At 41.1% G+C, this 21,797-nt stretch overlaps 1 protein-coding gene across 17 annotated transcripts in view; it reads left to right on the plus strand.

Annotated features, from left to right (window-relative positions):
* LOC109481190 (dystrophin-like) overlaps nt 1–21,797 on the plus strand; it is a 204,793-nt gene that overhangs the window by 161,249 nt on the left and 21,747 nt on the right. For 13 of the 17 annotated variants that reach the window (XM_019783695.1, XM_019783706.1, XM_019783708.1 and 10 more), the window contains 17 exons: nt 4,818–4,990; nt 5,705–5,861; nt 6,484–6,616; nt 7,891–8,069; nt 10,340–10,474; nt 10,988–11,097; nt 12,973–13,088; nt 16,517–16,577; nt 16,996–17,057; nt 17,306–17,380; nt 17,740–17,944; nt 18,256–18,341; nt 18,473–18,552; nt 18,844–19,088; nt 19,554–19,665; nt 20,101–20,237; nt 20,603–20,683. In XM_019783695.1, coding sequence (XP_019639254.1) covers nt 4,818–4,990; nt 5,705–5,861; nt 6,484–6,616; nt 7,891–8,069; nt 10,340–10,474; nt 10,988–11,097; nt 12,973–13,088; nt 16,517–16,577; nt 16,996–17,057; nt 17,306–17,380; nt 17,740–17,944; nt 18,256–18,341; nt 18,473–18,552; nt 18,844–19,088; nt 19,554–19,665; nt 20,101–20,237; nt 20,603–20,683 — 2,147 coding nt within the window. The remainder of the gene's footprint in view (nt 1–4,817; nt 4,991–5,704; nt 5,862–6,483; nt 6,617–7,890; nt 8,070–10,339; nt 10,475–10,987; nt 11,098–12,972; nt 13,089–16,516; nt 16,578–16,995; nt 17,058–17,305; nt 17,381–17,739; nt 17,945–18,255; nt 18,342–18,472; nt 18,553–18,843; nt 19,089–19,553; nt 19,666–20,100; nt 20,238–20,602; nt 20,684–21,797) is intronic. The other 4 variants (XM_019783701.1, XM_019783709.1, XM_019783700.1 and 1 more) reach the window with 3 other exon arrangements.

The raw sequence follows: 21,797 nt of genomic DNA on the forward strand, positions 1-21,797 counted from the left end.
CTAGTAGAAGATGGTCACAGTGTGTGACAATCACATGCAGTATTGGCAGCCACCCAGTACTTCAAAAACTGTACTGAATGGTTTGATTTGGTGTTTTTTAGAAGCACTTAAGACATACTAGGTCTCATTTTTGCTGTGATTATAAACTCCATACATGTCACGCAATAAATTGTCATGGTCCTCTTTGTGGATTTCCCCAACATGTAAATCACAGGACCTTTGTTAATGTAATAACATTTCCTAAGACTAAGAGTATTTTCAATGTGGCTTTTTGGTTTGTTTTGATACCATTCCATTTGTTGTGTTTGGGATTAAGGCCTTTTACTAACTCTTCATCATCTTGGGAGGTTGGTGCCATTATAGAGTCGGCAGTTAATGGTTGTTTGGGAAAATGTAAAGCCACTGGATACTAGATTTTCAAATCTTACTTTTTACAAAACTAGGAACAAATTGCCTTTAGAACAGCCACACAAAAAACTGCATGAAATTCCCAACGTGTCAAGAAGTTACAGGAGGAAGTCAGTTGTTTTTCCTGACTTTGTCAGAGAAGTCAAGGACAAGGACAGTGGGGGATGTGGAAAAGAAAACTTGCTAGACTGTAGACAGTTTCAGTGTTTCTTCCTGGCCTTGAGACCACACGTACCAACGGTAGTGCAAATTGGTTCCTGGTTGTCAGGGTCGGCGAGGATTTGAAGGATAACATGTGTAAGACAATGCTATAACCTAGGTTTAATACACCAGAACTTCTTTGAGGATTTGATTTATGATCCTGATTCAAAAGTATGGCACATTATAATCTGCTTGTGTGACATTACAGACTCATATTTAAGCAGTGATATTTTGTGAAGGAACAATTTTCATGTCACCACTGAAATTTGTTTGGGCAGAATCTTCAGTTCTTTATTGCATCACAAATACTTCAGACTTCAACACAAAACAGGAAAAGTTGTCAGAACAATAATAACAGTGTATCCTGTTCTGTTGCTGTATCCCATTGTTTGCATCCTGGTTTGGTCAGAGGTGGGCGGAAAGTTGTTGATACACCTTTCTTGAGCTGTTTACATTCTAAACCAATCACTCTAAAGCCTGTTTACTTACGTACTTCAGAGTTCCAATTTCTAAATGCTCTTACAAGTAGCTTTTCATGATGATGATCAGTAGCTACAGGTTTTAGTTGCATTCTTAAAGTTACTACAAAGATCTGGAAAGATAGTTTTAGAGTTTGAAAAAGCACAATCCAGATAAAGTGTTTCATATTCTGGGCCTGTCTTGTGTAGCAGGTGTAATTTATGAAGCACGAAGAGTTCTTAGAATGGAAAGTCACTTTGCTTTCTGACACTTGGCCTGTGTCACTTGAGTAGGTTGTCAGCCGTGTAGACATTATCACAAAGTCAACAGTACTAAACTTTTACGAGTTTGTCCTTGGTGAAACAAAATGTTGAAAGTCCTTTGCCAGTCAAACATTAAATTGTGGCCTGGCCAAAATACCTCAGGCAGCGGGGGAAACTTGTAAACACACATTTTTGAGCACATTAAGTGACAGGGTCAAGTGCCTGTTTGAGGCAAAGCAGGCTTTCCTGAAATAGTTGGCCGAGACTGTTGATGGTAGCCGAGCCTTTGGGGTACAAACAACGTCAGCCAAGATCATAGCTGATCATGCCTGCTGGTTAGGGAGGAACTGTTACATTTGTGTTGTGTTTATTATCTTCAAAGGTGTTGATGAAAATTTGTATGGGTTTCAAAAGTAAGGTTTTGGTGTCCTTGTAAGATGCATATTTCAGAAATGTGGAAAAAAGTCACTCAAGTTTATGAATTTACTGAACCTTTTGTGAAATTAATGATTTTGCACCTTGAGTCCAAGAGGATGAATTCTTGGAAGTATGTGAACCACAGCCACTATTACCGGTAACCTTCAGTCTACAGAGGAGTAGCCATTTGGAATCAAATTTGTATTGGTTGTTGGGTTAGGCAGCAGATTGGTAATGTAACTGTAGACCAAGAACTTTTGGTTTTCTATACTATATTTCACACTGCTGTACATAAACGCATGACAGTAGGTAAATAAATGCAATACAGTACTGATGATTTAGTGTCTATGTTACAAAGGGCCACAAAAGTTTTCTCAACCAGGGTTTGGCCTTGCCTCCAGAGTCTTTCGGAATGCTTTCCTTTGAGACTTAAAAGAGAAACAACAGTTAATGAGGGTCAAACCCAAGTTCATTCCAACCCTCAAGGTGATGATCCTGGGTTGCATCAACATATGGTTCCCATCTCGGGCCCACCAATGACAGTACTGACTCTGAAAACAAGAATTGTGCATGGGCCAGGAATGCTGCTTGACATCACTGTAGACTTGGCAGGTTGTCAGAAAGAGAAGGGGGGGTGAGAAGAATTATTTTCTCTCTCCTGCCTGTACAGCTTAAGAGCACTCAATGTGCAACTTCACAGGAGCAGATTTTCCCATCCATGGAGGTCGTTTTCAGCAATATTGTGTGACGGGCTGAAACCTGAACCGGTTAACTGATGACTAAAATTCATCCTGTGAAAGATTTGCAGCGTTCTAAATGGTGGAGGATTAACCCTACGTGTGCCCCGCATCTGTTGTCGCGGCAACAGCTCAAAGAGAGACTGCTCCAAGATGGGGCATTAGGCTCACCTGCATCAGTTGCCATGGCAATTGTGACATAGATGACTCAGGTGTTAGGAGCAGTGTGGTCCTCAAAAGTCGAGTGAAATCCCAAACATTTCTCACTCGTGATCTTTTACTTTCACACAGGGTTTTCTGTGTAGCACCTGTTAATAGCTTGTGAAGAAGTGAGCCGAGTTCAGGCCAGCTTGAGTGGTTATTCCCGCATGCCTCGCATAGGTGGGATTCAAGTTGGCTTCTCTTTGCAGGCTCCACTGTCCATTGTACCCACTTAGGTTTGCTTGGTCTTGACAGAACCCTCCGGGAATGCCTAGATTGCTATAGTTCTGTGACAGCAGTGTTTGGCCAAGACCCATCCAGACAGTTACTGATGTCCCGACTGAGAGAAGTCAGAGCGCTCCATCAGAAAAGCTGTGACCCTGACCGAATGTTGACATTACAGGGAAAAGTAATCCTCAGGCGCTACACGAACTTTACTGCGCAGAATGTTACGAGTCACGGATTTCTGTCTGACTTTGAAGATAGGGAAGTTCGAATGCTGTCAGCTTGGGTTTAGTATTGTATGCGAGTGAGGCAGTAAAAATGATAGGTTGTCTTCTCTATTTTAGGTATAGCCTTCCACCCTCCCACCCAGTGGTATAAGCATGTGACCATTGGGACTTTCTTCAAGCTGAAGTTCAAGGCATTCTCTGCTTAAGCTAATTTCAAAAGCAAACAGATTCCTGACATAGCCTCTGTATTATCAAGGAAAAGTAGAGCTGACACTGTTCAATCCCGTACACATGGCACGTGTAAGACTGCATAGGAAAGGGGGATAAATATGACTCCAAACAATGACACACTTGTGTCGTTCCTTGTGGCATGGCCTCAGCCTCAGTGATGACAAAAAACAAAGCTGTGTTTTTCCTGCCAGAGTAAATCTAAAAGAGGTACAGCGTGGATTAAAGCAACTTCCGCGTGATTTGTGGTTTGCGAAATGCCTGGCTTATGCCAGCTACACCAGTAGCAACATGGTCCTCATACCAAGCATTAACACTATTTTTAGATCCAGTCTTGGGGGAAAAGAACAATTTTCAACAGGACATTTGTGAAGTCATGATGTAGGAATTTGTCCAGTATTTGTGTAAAGATAGAGATGGTGAGAGGTACAGTACAATTTTGAATATGGCAGCATTTCATAATTGGTAGAGGCTCTACACTTTATTAGATTCAAGGCCCATCGTACTTTAACTCAATCAATAAGGCCCTCCATCAATAAGACTTGACAACTTTCTCTACATTACATGAGGCTTACCTGACCTAAAGAGAGAGTGATATTTTCCCATGTTGACAGTAAACAAGGTTATCTTACTCTCCATTCTTTGATGTCAGGTAACAGGACCCAGGTGAGATTAAGAAGTTCTTCCAGGGCACTTATAGAGTCATGATACTCTACTGATCTTCCTTGGCAGTTTGTTGGTGGTGCAGAATGCTCAACCACCCGTACAGGTTCATAGCAACATACCACAGGCCTGGCTAGAGGAATACTCTTTTCTGGAATCTGTCAAAAAACTGTAGGCAGTACGTTTACGATCTCAGCTTCACAGGTTGTCTTTTCACACATGGTTTGTATGGTTTTGCTGTTGTTAACATTCTGCCTAACTAGTGGAATTCTCAGGACATGGGTTTGTTTCAGTACGGTTGATACTAGTCGAGGCCGAAACGTAATGCTGGACGTAGTAATACTGGATGTAACACTGTTTTTTTTAGTACTCTGTACTGTACTCACATCATCTAAGTTTGTTGTTTTTTCTTGATCCGCTGGAATCTGTTCCCTTTTCAGCTGTAGCAGCTGCCAGCTTGTAGATGTGTAACAGTCCTGTAGCTTGATTTGTACTGCTGTTTTGTTTTTCATTTTGCTTGTGTTACAATCATTAAGCTTAATGTTCTACTTCTGTTTGTATGTAAAGAGACAAGCTTTTGTTGATGTTCAGCATATGATGATTATGTTTGTTGTCAAGTTGTTCAGTCCAGCTTCTGCTTATAGGCTATCCAGTATCAGAAATGAGAAAGATTCAATGTGCTTAACTCTTGTCATCATCATAACAAATAAACAATCAATTAGAGACAGAAAGGCCAGCATAAAGAGTGACGCTAGACCTGACACCGGCTTGTTGCTGTTGTTCTGTAGGACTTGCAGGCTGAGATCGATGCTCACCAAGATGTCTGGTCCTCGCTCAACGACACGGGGCGGCACATCCTGCAGAGCATCGAGCACTGCGAGGATGCCCAGATGCTCCAGCGCCGCCTGGAGAACATGAATGACCGGTGGACGGCGCTCAGGAGCAAGTCGCTGGACATCAGGTATGTATGGTTTGTGGTGGAGCTGTACAGGCAAATTTTAGGCACATGTACAGGTACAGGTATATGTACAAGAGTCTAGAAACAGGCCTGGACTTATTGTAACATACTTGCCCAATCATCTGTAAGTTATACATCAGGTATGTATGGTTTGTGGTGGAAATGTGCAAGCAACCTAAACAAGTATGGCCAATACACAAAAACAGTTACTCAAGCAACTGGATATGATTTTGGATGACCCTTTCCAAAATCATATCTAGTTGCTTGAGTAACGTTTTTTGGCATATCTTATTACCTGGATGACTAACCTTCACCAAAGTATGGCCAATCATTTAGTCATATGTATAGCTAAATGTCCTTTAAACTGGTGAATTGTTGTCTTTGTATGATAGTTTATATATTTTAATCTGAAAACGTGTTTTCTTTTAATAGGAGAATCTAAGTTCACTAAGTAAAAGAGAGGTTGGGAAATGTTAGGGACCTAAATCCATGGTACAATGTATGATGAGAGCAACTGTAACCAATGATGATAGCTTCTCATTGAGTAGGTACATTTGTAATGCACTTAGCGGAACCAAAGTCTGATAAAGACAACAGACATAATCATGAGATACGACCTCCGCAATTGGATCATCCTGGCAGCCATTTATTCTCTGTACTGGAGGGTGATAGATGGGATGGACTAACTCTGGGACGTCTCCCTGTCTTCTCCCACAGACAACGACTGGAGGCAAATATCGAGCAGTGGAACCAGCTGCTCATTACCCTGCAGGACTTGATCGAATGGTGTTCCATCAAGGAGGATGAACTCACGCGCATGCAGCCAATCGGAGGGGACCTCAACACTGTACAGCAGCAGCAAGCAGACCACAAGGTAAGGACTTGTTGTAGAGCTACTACTGTTCAGTTGGTACTGGTTAAATCTGGTTCAGTTTTGCTGGCTTTGTTTTAGATAGATTACATCAAGTAGTAGTGATCTGAGATTCTCAGACTAGCTCTGTGGGTGGAAAGGTGGCAAGATCATTGTTGAATGTATCGGAAGGTAAAACATCATGAGATGTATTAATTGTAATGATACTTGTATCTTCACTGAGTCTATAAATATATATAATAGCATCACTGTATATGTATGGATAGGTAGAACATTAAAGTTTTTGTCTTTGATATGATGGCTCTAATGGCACTAAATAGCACCGTTTGGCAGCCATGTTACACAGTAAAAGAATGATTAGATCAGGAAATGCCATTGAGAAGATATGTCCTCCCCAGTCACTTGGCTTAGGACAAGGAAATCGCATCTGTCTGTGTCAGTGTTCCGTGTTCATCACTTATTGATCCCAAGTTGGTGTCATGGGTGCTAAAAGCCTTCCTGGAATTCAGCCAGTCGACAGGCCTTTCCTTCCCTGCCAGGGCTAATACAGCCGCACCTTTGATTACACCTGTGCGTCCTTTTGAAGCGGGTTTTGAGGGAAATGTTTCTGTACGTCTCCCCGCAGCTCTTCCGACAGTCGGTGGAGGACAAGAGGCCGCTGATCGAGACCAGTCTGGAGACGGGTAAGGAGTACCTGGTGGAGCAAGGTGAGGACAGCAGGAGTACCCTCAACACCAGCGGCGAGTCTGACCTCACAGGTAGTGGCACGGAACAGAGATCCAACAACCTGTACACCTCTCCTTTTCTAAGTTCAGTGGTTCATGACGAGCCAATATCTACGGTGTACTTTGGACGTTTGCATGTAAAAAATTGGGGGTGATTTCCAGGTTTTAACAACAGGTCTCAGATAGTTTATCAGGGTAATGTTTTTGTTGTCAGCTGAAGTAATTTCAAGCCTTGTCATGCCTTTTTAAAAAATATTGTGATCTATAAGAAAAAGTTCACTTGTGTTTCTAAGAGTGATAAGAGCGAGAACAGTATAGAAAAGTCCTTGATAGGAGCTGGGACTTGCATGTTGACATTGGTACTTTCTGACACAAGTGCCACCCTGTTTAAGAAACTGGCACCACATAGTAAACTGAGGATATTGCCAGTCAAAACAAGGGACCGATTTGTGTAACCTCACTAGTCATGTTTCCGTTGGCTTTTTATCAGACTTTGCCAGGCAAGTTTTCTCTGCAATTAGATCATTTTCATGTACATTTGTGCCTAACTAATTGACTGCTACCAGGTAAACTGTCTGAGACCTGTCTGTTCTATTTACCTCAAAACCTGAAGTCCACACATAATTTTCCTGTTCGGGGATTCTAGTTTACTCAAAGTGCTGGACTATAATTCTTTTTGGAGTTCCCGTATCTTTTGCTGTTCCTGCCACGTTGGGTCATGTTCTCGTTACTCTCCCTCCGGTTTGCTGCTACCTCTGCTGTCCTCACGTCTAACCACAACTTCTTCTTTATCCACTAACATCGACATGGTGTATAGTCATCTTGCTTCAGCTGTGAATGTCCTTTGATTGAGGTTAGAAATGCTATACCAGCCCAAACAAAGGTAAGTCTATCTGCTTTGCTCCAGAGTGAATTTCCATCCAACATACGTGTAGTAGAAGTGTAGCATTTTGGAGTGTCGTGTCTTCCATTTTCCCTTCTTCATGTTGAGTTTGCTTGTGATAAAGATTTGGACAAACCTTTTTGATAAAAAGTTATGTTCTATCATGATTGCAAAGAAGACAGAAGGGTATTTTTTCCTATGACCTTGTCATCTTAACAACATCAGACAAGACATAAAAGATTTTCAATACTGTACTCTATTTGATTATAGTATACAAGCAAGCAAACAGGATGATGTTCAAGTTGTTCAGACCAAGTGATCTTGTTCTGTGTTAGATGTAAGTGACAATGGTGTATGTAAGAGTCAAAACGTTTTAAAATAAGCAACCCTTAATCCTTTTTTGGTGACGTCTTTTCCTCCACAGCAACAAGCCTCAGTGATGAGCTGAGCACAGAAGAAGACAAGGTTGGTTTGACGCCGGAAGAGCAGGCTAAGGAGATCGCCAGGAACCTGAAGAGACAAGTGAAGACACTGACAGACAAGTGGGCGCAGCTCCAAGGCAGGTCGGACATCTGGCAGAAGAGGATAGACGACGTCTTGAACGTATGTACATTTTATGTTCTTAAATGTTTGACTTGATACCTGTAACACTGTTAACATTAACTATGGAAAGACAACTTAAAATATCACATTTGTAAATCTTATTCAGGGTTAATGTAGTCAACGTAGATGTGTATGTTTGGAATATGATAGCAATTGATATTAGCAATGGTGCCTAATGCATTGTTGCAATTCCAATGAATAAAATTAATACATAAAAATTTGATCTTATTGAAATGCCCTTTAGCTCTTATCCCAAGCTAATCTTCAAGGTCTGAATTTCAACATGGTAGATTTTGTGTGTTCTTATATCATTTAATATCAAATAAATCAAGCAGCTGGATAAAAGTCTGAAGAGTCAAAGACGTTTCAGATATTATCTGCTATCTTTCATCGGTGACTGAGAATGAGTCTGAAGACAAGTGTAATCTCTATAAAAATGAGTATCTGATTCTCAATTGATATGTAAATGACAGAGGGAAATCCATCATTCATGATTGTAGTATTTGTAATGTCTGCATCCAGTATAAATAGGTCATAAACTTTAAAGACACAGTCCTCAACTTAAATGTCTACAAAGTCAATCTTAGGTCATTGATTTTTCATGTCTGAAGAACAATTTTACGTAGGGCAAAGGTTGCCTGAAACTCATTTTCCTCAGAAAATGCCATCCAGAAAAGCTGTGGCCCCGATTTAATCAGTTCAATTCAGTCATTACCGTGAAAGAAATGATGGTGGCCTTGAACATTAGCGTCAAAATCATCAGTTATCTTCTTCTGTAAGAAGAAACTGGCCCCGAATCGATACTCGGAGGAGACGTAAGCCTGCAAACGAGACCATTAGCAGGTATAGACCATCTTTGAGGATTGGTTATGGAGAAGCTGCCACCCAGCCGCGAGGCCACTTGTTCATTCCTGCAGCCTGCTGAGCTTGTATCAGAACCTGCTGCGTTCTGCCAAGGTGACCTGTAGATTGAATATCTGCCAAATGCTCGCTTAAACCATTCTTCTCTCAGCTAAGCAGTGGCATATGATATTAGGGTGATCTAGGGGATAACCATTATAGATGGTGGGAAGGAGGTCTGTGCTGTTGTTGTTTTTTGTTGACTGAAGGACAAATTTGTTTTTTTTTTCTTCAAAATGGAATTCACACTGCAGGGTTTGAATTCTTTGACCACAAATTCCCCCTATCTTTGGTACAATGTTTACAAATAACCTCATTCATTCTTCAAAGTGTATTACAAAGTCGAGAAGGCTGCTCGTATTTGAAAGGATCAACCTGTGCAGCCTTAATAACAGTCATGAATTGTTGAACTGTGGCACATGATACAGAATTGATACGACTGTTAGAGACCATGCATGCACCTGCAGGGACTACAAATGGCCTGACAGTGCATTAGCAGAGTCCTGTGATATAGGGGAGGTTTGATACATGCACTTCCATCTTCTCCATGCCATTTCTTAAAGTACTCCCTTGCCTAAAATCCAGTCACAGGCAAAGACACTTAAAGGTAATTTACAATCTATTCATTAATCTTATTGATCATAAATTGATGATAGGTCTTGGCAATGCTTTCTGCTGCCTCTCCTCTCTACATATGCAGAGTCATGTTGTGGTAGGATGATACAATACCCACCGGTGTTGTCGTTTACAGCTCCGGGTACTTACCCTTCCCATGACCTACCATGTGCACACTCAAGTGGATAAGGAAATTCGATTGAGGATCAATAAAATGTTGTAGTCCTAGTCGATCTCAGGATGGCTCATTTTCCTGACTAACTGTCAGCTTTCTTTTAATTCCAGCACAGTTTGGCAACACCAAATCAAATTTTGTAGTTAGAATTTATTACCACAGTGTTTTCAACAGTTGAACACTGAAGGATAATTATATAACCTTCCCCATATTGAAATGATATGTGGCTCCCCGAATATTTTCCGCATCCCCCCAGGACTAATTTCGCGGCAAACATCAATTAATCGTGGGAAATTGAAGGAGTTAAATTAACGTCGCCTCTCCTTGAGGGCGGTTAACAAAAGCTTTCTGACATTGGCTGGTTATGGATGGAAGTTTTCCATCATGAAGTGCAGTAATAAGGCCCTCGGCACGCGTCCAAATAGCCGCCATTAGAAGGGAAACTGCAATCGTTAAGAGATAGGCAACGCCGAGGTGTTACTTCTCAAGCACCCGTTTCTCCGATAGAATTCCTCACCCTCATTGTGCGCTGATAGTTCAGAAAGAAATTTATCACTCTCTTCTTCTTCTTTTTTCACAGAAATTGCGCCAGCTGCACGACGCGATGAACGACCTAAGCGGGAAGCTGCATGAGGGGGAGACGCTGAAGGCGTCATGGCTGCCGGTCGGAGACCTCATCATCGACAACTTACAGGATCAGATCGACGACGTCAAGGTGGGAAACTTCTTCTTTCATATAAATAAGTCATCTTTAGTTTATCTCTAACACATGTATGCAGCATCAACATTCATAATAATATATATACATCGAATAAAAGATGCTTTGCAGTGTCAAATCTTATATTATTTGAAAGATATCACTTGATGAATTTCTCTTAAGCATTTAGTCTGCATTTTACAATGATACACATTGAATAGTAACGTTTTTGTCTCTTCATTTTTGCCTTCTTGGATATTGCTATTCTGGTAAGACCTCATCTCACTTTTTTGGCATCAAAGCACAAACTTAGCAGTCACTGGCCATTTCTATGATAGTAATGAGCAGTTCTTTGCTGTATTTCTTCAGCATATCCATGTACATTTTAGGTACAGTACCTAAAACCACTTAGTCTATAAGAATAGCTTGCCTTTCATAGCAGCTAAATTCACACTTAAAGTGGATCGCAATTAACTCAAGTTCACCTTCACTAAGGGTAGAATGTCTGAATGGTTGAATTGTGTTTTTCAGGCATTCCAGGCACAAATAGCACCCATCCAGAACAACGTGGATTACACCAACAACCTGGCCAACAGTTTCCAACCTTTGGATGTCCAGCTGTCCAGCTCCAACCTAAACAGGTGGGTACAGAAGTTGTCATTAAAACAGATGCATTTACGAAGGAAGCTTGCATAGGATAGTGGTAGAATGGAATAATGGCATACTGTCCTCCAAAATGTATGTCTTGGCCAGTTATGACATTCAAGAAGGACAAAGAATGACCGAGGCGCGATCAACAATCCCACCAGATTTTACCTGTGTAACTGATAATAACGTTGAATTTACATTCACAGTTATGCAGAGTTAAGCAGAGACATAGATTAAGAAACATTTTGCATCTAGTTTTGCGGACTATTTCGTAAAAGAGCTGAAAACATATTATATCCAGATCTTAAGGTGAACAATACTCACCCAAGTTGAACTAACTGGATGGATTCCGACTACATCTTCGCGTCTTGTGTCTGTGCACGGGAAAATTACTTTGTTCGCCTGACTAGGGCTTTCCCTCGGCACATTTTCATGGTTCACCTGCAATCAATGTTTCCCCCGCTGCAGGTCAGATTCAATATTCTCTTCTGGAAGAGCAGCATTAAAATTGCATGCTCTCTTTACTAGGAGTGCGTTCTCACTTGCCCTGTATGCAAATACCTTGCACTGCCCTGAAATTTTCATTGCTCACTTCAAGTGGTAGCAAGAATCCTTGCGGTAATTGGATTAATAATTAATCTTCCGGTGTTGAGCAGTTTCGAAACACACGGCGCGCAGAGTGACCATTAAGCAACAAATGTGCGGCATAAATAAAAGATTATAGTTCCAGTTGGCAGAGTGGTGATTGCTGCCTACTAATCAATAGCAAGGGCATGTCAAGCCCATTCCGGGAACAGCGGTTTAATTGTTGGCCATGTAGAGGCCTGGGGATGGGCCTGTATCGCTCCTGCTTAATCAGGCTCAGCAAAAAGCCGATTCGTTTTCTTTCTGCCTCCGATAGCCCAATCTTACAGCCTTGCCCTTCCTTGTCGAAAAAGGATACATGCAATTGCAAACAAAAAATGGAAACAAGACTTTGCACATGAATCTAAAAGCCATAGAATTAGGAATGCTAAAATTTGTGTAGTGTTACTGTTATTGGTTGGACTGATGATATTGATGGACAACTGTGTTCAGGTGTCATTATGTATTTTGTAATTGCTGAATGTTGCTACAAAAGGAACCTGATGAAAAATAGCGAAATAATTCCATGAGTAGATGATTGCAAATTTGAGATGAAGTAAAATACTACAACCAAGTTCCTCCTTACCTGAACTGGGTGTCTCCTAACCAGGGTTCAGTCTTTCATAGTTGATAACCGCTCCAGTAGTCACCACCCATCAGAGCCTAGCTCCTCTACACGACTTGAATAGAAATGGGAATAGCTTTAAAACACTACAAGTAAATCTTTAACGATGTCTAAAGATAGCTATGGCAGCCAATGATCTAATTTGCGCAGGTTGATTTCCTTTATGTAGGTCATACGGCCTATTAGTAAGGGCAACATGTCCCTTTTCCACTTATCCACCCCAAAATTAATAAGCCCGTTGTCCGGACCAAATTAGAGGGTGAGCAGGTCAAAACGTTCCATAAAGACCTTCCCTCCCGGACTGAAGATGCTCCCGGAGTTGTAATGTTTGACCCCATTTGATTAAGGATTTCTGGGATGCCTGATAGCTTGATTGTCCCCACGCGTCCGTTCGCCCAAAGCCCCCCATAATCCCTTCACAAATTGACCAATCTTCTAACAGGTCCCCGTGCGGGCTAGTCGATGCTGCTGCGTGCTCTCGGCCCTACGTTGGCAGGGATGTGCCGATGTCTGGTCACACGGTATTTCCCAGCGGGCGCGCGGCGGGGTATCAGTGTCCGTACGCGCCCCACCGTGAGACGGTGTGCATCAGGATTAACCTGTGGATCCTGCCCTACAGGTTGGAGGACCTGAACACGCGCTGGCGGCTGCTGCAGGTGTCGGCACAGGACAGGCTCAAGCAGCTGGAGGAGGCGCTCAGGGACTTCGGACCCAACTCACAACACTTCCTGTCTAGTGAGTTCACTTTTGTATCTTACTTAGGCCTAGGAAAAAAATGTTGTGTTTCCTGTTTCAGTCCTGAAAAAATTAGGGTCATTTGGTAGGGATTATCTTTTAAGTAATCTGTAGTGATCCAACTTATAGAATACAGTTAAACAACGTAAAACTTAAATGAGGACACTTATATTTTCAATGTCAATGTTGGAAAACCGATTTACAACAGTTCATCATTAAGGTGTCGCTAAAAAAGGTCGAGCAGCTCAAAAATTTATATCCCTTGCAAGAGTCAACTTACAGTTTTTTCTGGCATCTGTCGAGAAACAGGAAACAACATTTTTCCTAGGCCTTATATTGGTTCAGGTTGCGAGCATTGCATACTTTGAATTACAAGCAAGGTTGCCCAACTAGTCCTCGGCCATTACACTTGTCTAGGCCTAGTTTAAAGGACAACAGACGAACTTGGAATCAACTCACTGTCTACTGAGTGCATGTATGTGTCTTACTTATTTATTGGTTAAGGTTGCAAGCATTGCATATGTGACCGTTGTTCACTACAAAAAAGGATCATCTGAGGTCATGGTCTAGATCGGAGATGTATTCACCTGGCTGAACAATAGAACTGAAACTGATAGGTGTGCAGAGCTAGTGCTAAAAGGGCAATAAAACTTCATATCAAACTCATAACACTTTTCTGTTTAGTCAGTCCACACCTTTATCTTACTTATTCATTGGTTCAGCTGTAGCATTGCAGACATTAACATTATAAGGCCAAGGTTAGCCAGCTGGCTTATTGCATTATCCCTAGTTAAAAGGACAGTACAACTTAGGGACTTCCAACCCAATGCACAGCACTTCCTGTTTTAGTAAGGGGACTCATTTATTTTATTACCTCCATCAAGGAGCATTAGGGTACCATTGGTTTGTAGATGGCATAGCCCAAGACCTGGGGATGAATTCTAATGGCATTCGGGATGTACTTAGGTCTGACCTTGTCAAGAATGATAAGATTTTTGGGCCCCCTGGCAACATGCTTTGTAACTGCAATGGAAATGTAGTGGCTTTAAAGGTATCTTTCTTAGCATAAAATTGTCAGGATTTTTACTGTTACAAGAAGATTTTTGTGGTTTTGTGTATGTGTGTGTGTCACACGTGCACAAAACCAACTTTTACTACCTTTTTTGTGTAGTTTGACATCAGTGTCCCCCTTAAACAAACAACCAAAATGGAACAGCCTAGCCTCCACTCAAGCATTTGTTACAAGTTTTGAAGCCGTATAAGTCACAGTAGCTATACTTTGATTGACTCTTCAAATGATTGGTTGGAAGGGCCGCCTGCTGAAGTGTACCTAAATCTAGGACAAGCCGAGGGGAGCCTTTCATTTCGCTGGAAAGTTTCTCTTTTTTGAGATCCCCTGTCAGGCTAGCATTGTCCATGTGTAAGTACTGGAAAGATACCCCGGAGGTATTCAGTCAGAAACACCCTGTCGCTTCCTGTTTGGTAGTTACCTGTCTCCAACCAGGCAGCATTCTGTTGCAAAGTTAGTTCCAGACAGGGTGGAGCAAATTGCTTACAGTTTGGTAAGGATTTCTACCCATTTCATCAGCCAGGTGGGATATACATACAATGTGTATGTATTGCATGCAAAGCACATAAACTGTAAGGTCTAAGTGGGGATTTCTTGGCTGTCCTTTTGGTGTTGCTGTCATTAGGATTTAGTTACGGTTTAAAAAGTTCAAGATATTTTATCTAAAGCTCACCCATTGTCGTTTGTACATAGCACATTTTCATGTTCCTTTTTGACAGATATATGTCTTTACTCCCTTTTCATGAAAGGCATCTGTATAAGCACTTCAGTTGGAAACATACACATAGCTCTGCCTCACTATCTGAAGCCTATTCCAAAATAATGATGATTTCTTACCATTGGCATACCATAGAATTTACGGGCTATATCTCCGGTATGAAAAGCTGCATTAATGAGTGGAAGAATGATGACACGGTGGCACATATCTGTTATCAAGGCAGGGCCCCTAGACAGGGCAATTAGCTGGCATGCCTGCATGTTTAATCATAGCTGCAGAAGAGACAGAGTGCTCATTAACTGTGCTGGAAATCTTTTGGGGAGAGTGGATGTGTGCATGTGTGTGCTATATATTTACTTTTTAGGGGTTTCTCTCCAATTTTTCATGCATCATAAGACCTGGATTGTTAAAAATTGATGACTTTTTAGAAACTTAGAAAGTATGTCTCATAATCATAAGAACTTGTAATCCTCAAAACAAATCTGTTCATAGGAAATGATGCATGGCTCTTGTACAACTCTTCTGTTGCCTATCAGGTAAACCATATTTCACAGGTCGGGCCTAAAATGTTTGAGCCGAACACCAATCAACAGTTATGATTCAAATTGACCTATGAAAAGAACCAACAGTCTGTGTAGAAAGATCCATATGTAATACACACTACATTGTACATCTGGAAGTCATTTCTTGGAAGTTGCACAAAGGGTATGCTGCCTGTTTGTCAACACCAGTTCTCCAGCCATGCCCACCTGTGTGTTTGGGGTGACTAGTGAGCAGGCTAATTAGGCCAGACCGAGTGGTGTAATGCCAGAGTGCGTCAAATCCATCAGCTGACTGGTGCTGATATGTATGTACTGAGAGAAACAAGCTTCGAAATACTGGCTAATTTTTGGAATAATTGTTAAATATGGTGGATAAATAAGATTATAGAGTAAGCTGAAAGAGACTTTTATACAAACTTAGGATTCTGTCATACAGAATTGAATTTATGTGCCCATCAATCAATCTCCATTTCCAAATGAAATGGAAAATCAGATTGATAAATTACCAGAAAAACTAGGTGAGAGAGAAAGATCAATGGTTGATCAATACATGGTTTACATAATGTTTTTGAAGTCTTTACAATTTTCTAATCCCTCCTAGTGGTTCACATAAGGGAAAAACAGGTGTTGCAGAGATCTCTTGTTTATTACATCCTGTGTGGTGTGGATACCGTCCACCTGTGTAGCTTTGTTAAGTTCCCCCTTCACACGTAATGCGATTAGCACAGTAATTGGTATTTAGGTCAGAGTGTGATAAGGTTTCCCATCTGCAACCTTGTAACATGCTAATTCGGCTCCATTAACGGTATTGTCTATTAGTAGTGGAGACAGGGGAATTCACACTCATTTATGATTGCTGGGTTAGAAGAGTTGGGGTCAGAGGCTAATATGGCTTACCTACATGTATATTGTAAGTGTGTTATCTGGTAATTTTTTCTTGGAACAATAATAATTTTCCAGGAAATTATGCTTTTGCTGACCCTAAGGTAGGAATGTAGTACCAGGATATTTTTGATGACCCTTCTATGATGTAAGTACACTTGAAAACGTGCAGAACTACCGGTATAAGAGTTAATAATGGTTTTCTTCTCTTCTCTAGCCTCTGTGGAAGGAACCTGGGAAAGGGCAGTAGCTGCCAACAAGGTGCCATACTACATCAAGTAAGTGTCGCCATACAGTCTTTCTACTGCTGTTAAATCTTGAAGCAGTCTTTTTTCCTTCAACTTGAAAATCCATAGAAAGATTTTACTTCATTTTCATGCTGATGGTTACATGTATACCCAGTATTACCCACAGAGACTGTAAAATAGTTTGGTTTTAACAGCATTTCATATTGTCTTTGAGACTTTGATTTTACTGAAATAAGGACTTCAAAACCATATTGTTCAAGATTTGACTCTTGTGCACTGACCATTACCACTGACCTGAACCTAAAGACACAGAAACAGTTCTGCAACAGTTTAGAAACAGTTGTTTAAACCTGTGTCCTCAATATGTTCCATCTGGAGACCAGGATGTTCATGTTATTCTTTCCTGTATGTTTGTCTTAACCTGTTGGTTTCATGTTTGTTCTTACAGCCATACTACAGAAACAACCAGCTGGGACCACCCCAAGATGACAGAACTCTTCCAATCATTAGGTACGGTCTCGATGAACTGCACTTTGCTTGCATGTCACCAGATGTCTCTGCTGCACTGCTATGTACAAATTTGCATTCTGTGGATGGCATCAGTAGCAACCATCAGGCAATGCTGTTGCACAGTTTGTTGAAATCGATAACGTCAAATGCTGACATATTTGCTTTACCTTGTGTCAATTTTTTTACAATGATAATACCAGTTATGTTACTTTAGCTAACTGCTTATGTCATGGTATTTTAATTTTCAGCTGACTTGAATGACGTCAGATTCTCAGCCTACCGCACAGCCATGAAACTCAGGAGGTTACAGAAGGCTCTATGTTGTAAGTCGAAATTCCTTTTACTCCTTATACTAGTTATAGGATAATATTGAAGTTTTAAGCTTTTTAGACAGTGTAAAACATCTACCAGGTGCTCAGATAGTGACCTACCAGTAATGTGCTTGGATTTCGATAACTGAGGTCTCAAATACATTCTGTAGTACAGCTTTTAAATGATGAAATAGGCTCTAGGAAAAATGAAATGTTTGGAAAATTATTAATGGAAATATACAGTGTAAAGTTTTTATCTGCCCTTTCTTCACATTTGCAAGTACATGCACATTGGTTTTTGTGGAGTTTTGTTTTGACAAAGTACATTGCACAGTCTAACCCCTGTTGTTTTTCTCTCTCCTGCCCACCAGTGGACTTGCTAAGCATGAACAACGCCATTGATGCCTTTGACCAGCACGGTCTGCGGGGCCAGAACGACCGGCTGATGGATGTGATCGAGATCATCAACTGTCTGACCACCATCTACGACAATCTGGAGCAGGATCACGGCAACCTGGTCAACGTGCCGCTCTGCGTAGACATGTGCCTGAACTGGTTACTCAACGTGTATGATACGTAAGTGGTAGATGGCTTTGTGGAGCTGCTGTGATTTAGCTTTAAAAGTTATGGAGATAAAGGTTTCGTCATATAGAGTGAGATAGTAGATTTACTTGATACATTGTATAAATTGTAGCAGGAATCTCCACAATCACAATTTTTTTAATTAAGTATGAAGAGACCAATGTAACATGTACATGTATGTATGGTAGTTGTTATTTTGCTTTGGCTTCATTGGTACAGCATTTCGGTTTAGTCTAGAAACATTAGTGTACTTGTAATAATTTATCCACAGTTTGGTCATTGGTTTTGTTGTGTGTTTGTTCCAGGGGTAGGAGTGGGAAGATCAGGGTGCTATCGTTCAAGGTGGGGATCATCTCTCTCTGTAGGGCACATCTCGAGGACAAATACAGATGTGAGTATCCTAACCCCATTCTTCAGCATTTTTATTCATCAACAACTTTGTTGTGAAATACTAAAATATCTGAACCATGCATCACTGTCAAAGTCAATTTTGATATATGAATTCCTTTTTTCGTTCTTTAGTCAACTTCAGGTTGATAGCAGAGGCCACAGGATTTGCCGACCAGAGAAAGCTGGGGTTACTGCTGCATGATCTAATACAGGTGAGATCTGGTGAAAGGCTTCGTGTCACTGTACAGTCCTTCTGTACTGCCTTTCAAAGAAGCTTGGTATATGTTTATGAATGTAGTCGTTTTTGAGTGATAAAATAAGTCCTGAAACAGACTAAGTGCAGACTGAAGCCATATACCAGCATGGAGGTGTTACTATGTTTTCATTTTAAACATTGTTGTGTGTCGTGTGATTATGCCATGTAGGAAAGCAGTACTGGAAACTATGTCAACTATTGGAATATTGTCCTTTTCACTGAAATAGAAACTTTTTTCCTTGTCCAGGTTCCTCGTCAGCTAGGTGAGATTGCCTCGTTCGGCGGAAGCAATATCGAGCCCAGCGTGCGCAGCTGCTTCGAGCGGGCGGGCGGGAAGCCTGAGATTGAGGCGGCCCATTTCCTGGACTGGATGAAGCAGGAGCCCCAGTCCATGGTGTGGTTACCTGTCCTGCACAGGCTAGCCGCAGCAGAGACGGCCAAACACCAGGCCAAGTGCAATATCTGTAAAGAATACCCAATTGTAGGATTTAGGTAAGAGTGAAGAAGTTTTCTTGCCTTGTCTTAAGGATCATAGTTTTCCTTGTTGCGTGAAATACCAAACCAAGTGCAATATCTGTAAAGAATACTCAGTTCTAGGATTTAGGTAAGCGTGAAGAAGTTTTTGTCCTTACCTAAAGATTCTCAGTTTTCCCTTGTCACAGGAAATATCCTTTTGTTCACACTTTCATGCTGCAGTTCTTGCATAGAGTGACAGGTGTAGCTGTTGTAATATTGCTGCAGTTAAGTCGTAAACTGAAATGTGGAGCTGCTCACTCTGAGCATGTAATCTGTATGCAGAGCCTGACCTTGCCTAGATGTAAGACTAAATTGGGACAAAACTTAATTAAATCAAGAAATCAATCAGTAACTGATCAGTAAAATGTGTACTATATTTTCATTTGACACCATGATTTGGCACATCTGATCAAGTTCCTGTTTATTTTATGTTACTCGCAGGTATCGCTGTTTGAGGTGCTTCAACTTTGACATGTGCCAGAGCTGTTTCCTTTCGGGCAGGAAAGCCAAGGGACACAAGCTGTCCCACCCCATGCAGGAGTACTGCACCGCTGTAAGTCGTTTTTTTTCAACCTTTATGTTCACATTGAATGCTTACTTGTCTCAATGGCTGAGGAGCTTTGGGCATTAGTCTCAGGTATCAAACCTCTGCTCATAAAAGAGCCCAACACATCTATGGAAAAGAAAATGAGCTGCCTTGCACTACTACTAGCTGTACAATGAAGAATGATCAGAACTACATAATTCATACATATACATGTACACAAGAACACATACAAATGCTGATGTTTATCATAAACCTAATAGTCTCACATTACTGTAATTCTAATGGATGTAAACATCCTCCTGGTGTTATGTGTCTGTTATTATGGTTTTATGATTGATCATGAATTAGTAATGCTATAGAAAAATCTTCACATAGGTAATCAGTGATTATCAGTGGAGGTCCCTTCTGATCACATTTGTGACTGTCTTGTGTTTTCCTCAGACGACCTCAGGGGAGGATGTGCGGGACTTTGCCAAGGTCGTCCGCAACAAGTTCAGGTCCAAGAAATCCTTGAAAAAACACCCCCGTCTGGGGTACCTTCCGGTGCAGACGGTGTTAGAGGGAGACAACCTTGAAACGTAAGGATGATACCCAACATCTCCCACCAGAGTTCTATGAGTTGCATTGTCAATTCCCATCCCCACCCCTTATTCATTGTGTAACTCTTTTCCTTTGCCAGCTATGAATTATTATCAATGTATTATAGGTTACTTTGCAAGAGTACCGGTATATTCATAAACCCTACAATTCTTAAGAAATGGAATTTCAGCTTTGAATTCATCCTTTTCCACTCGATTCTCATTTTAAACCATTTTGATAGAAACTTCTTTTCTTTTCTGGCAACCTTCTTATTATTGTCTCCACTGTTTTCTGTATTCTACCTGACCTCCACTGCTCCCTATGTATTCCTGAATGTTCTCCCCCCCTCCCCCCAAACCTACAGTCCTTTGGTACTGTGGCGATACGAACAAGTAACACCAGACAGAGAAGAGCCTCCTCGAGATCTTCATATAGAAGAGCGGCAGTAAGTTGTTTAATAGAAAACACATCCCACCACTAGAAAAGAGAAGGCATTGATAATCATTGGTATCTTCACAATCAAGAGAATGCACTAGAAAACAAGGAAGATCAAACCTTGTATAGTATAAAGTCAAGGTCAGCCAGCAATTTCCTCAGCATACTGAAAAAAGATTTTACACTTCAGAATTTGTAGACACAGCTACTAGAGAATGAAAAGTAGAAGCCTAGTAGAACCACATGTCTTGGGGCTTTGAGTCTTTGATTCTCTGGAGATATCAAAACTTCTCAGACTCTGTAATCCACAGAAAAGGATTATATCCCCATAAATCCTCTACCTCTATCTGCTAAGTCTGAAAAGCAAATTCTACTTGGGTATCACGTATTGTGACCCATAATTACATGGTCTAATGCTTCTACTCCCTGGAGAACCCTGCCAGGCATTTACCAATGGAATATTTAGTTAGCAGAGAGCAGTACTTGTCTCTGGAGATATCAAGGTGGGTGTACTGCCTCAGGCTGTGATGTAACCTGAAAGAACATAATGTAGGCTCCAATACACTCAATACCTGGAGAGCATTGGTAAGGACATGGGCTTCAAAAATGCACTTTAGTCGAACTGATTGCAAATTTGTTCTGATGCGCAGCAGTCCAAAAGGTCTCTTCTGTTATCGGAGATATAATTTTCCACTGGTGCCAAGAAGCCTTGGGGAATTGTGGGTAATAGAATCTGGCAAAATCACACAGACAGCTGCCTCCTGGCATTAACTATTACTGGTTGAATAAAGTGTGTCAAAGATTTCCCTTAAGGCATTGTCAATATCCGCTACCAAGTCTTTTGGCTTGGTATTTTTATGTCTTCTACTATTTGGACTGGAAAGGGAAAAAGGAGGCCCATCTTCAATTGTTGTTGTCACACATATCAGTTCTAATGAACAAGACTGATTTTTGCCATTGACTGTTGAATACTATTGACTCCAGTTACTCAACTTTATATCAGTGTCAGATCATTTTTATTTACTGCACATTCAAATCACACAAGCAACTTGCAAAAGCAATCAATAAATCGTTCTCGATGCAGCGCAGGGTAATTTGTATTGGTTATTTTGACTATAAAGAGA

This window comes from Branchiostoma belcheri, unplaced genomic scaffold (assembly GCF_001625305.1).
Source record: "Branchiostoma belcheri isolate BF01 breed outbred unplaced genomic scaffold, Haploidv18h27 scaffold54, whole genome shotgun sequence".
Lineage (NCBI taxonomy): Eukaryota > Metazoa > Chordata > Leptocardii > Amphioxiformes > Branchiostomatidae > Branchiostoma > Branchiostoma belcheri.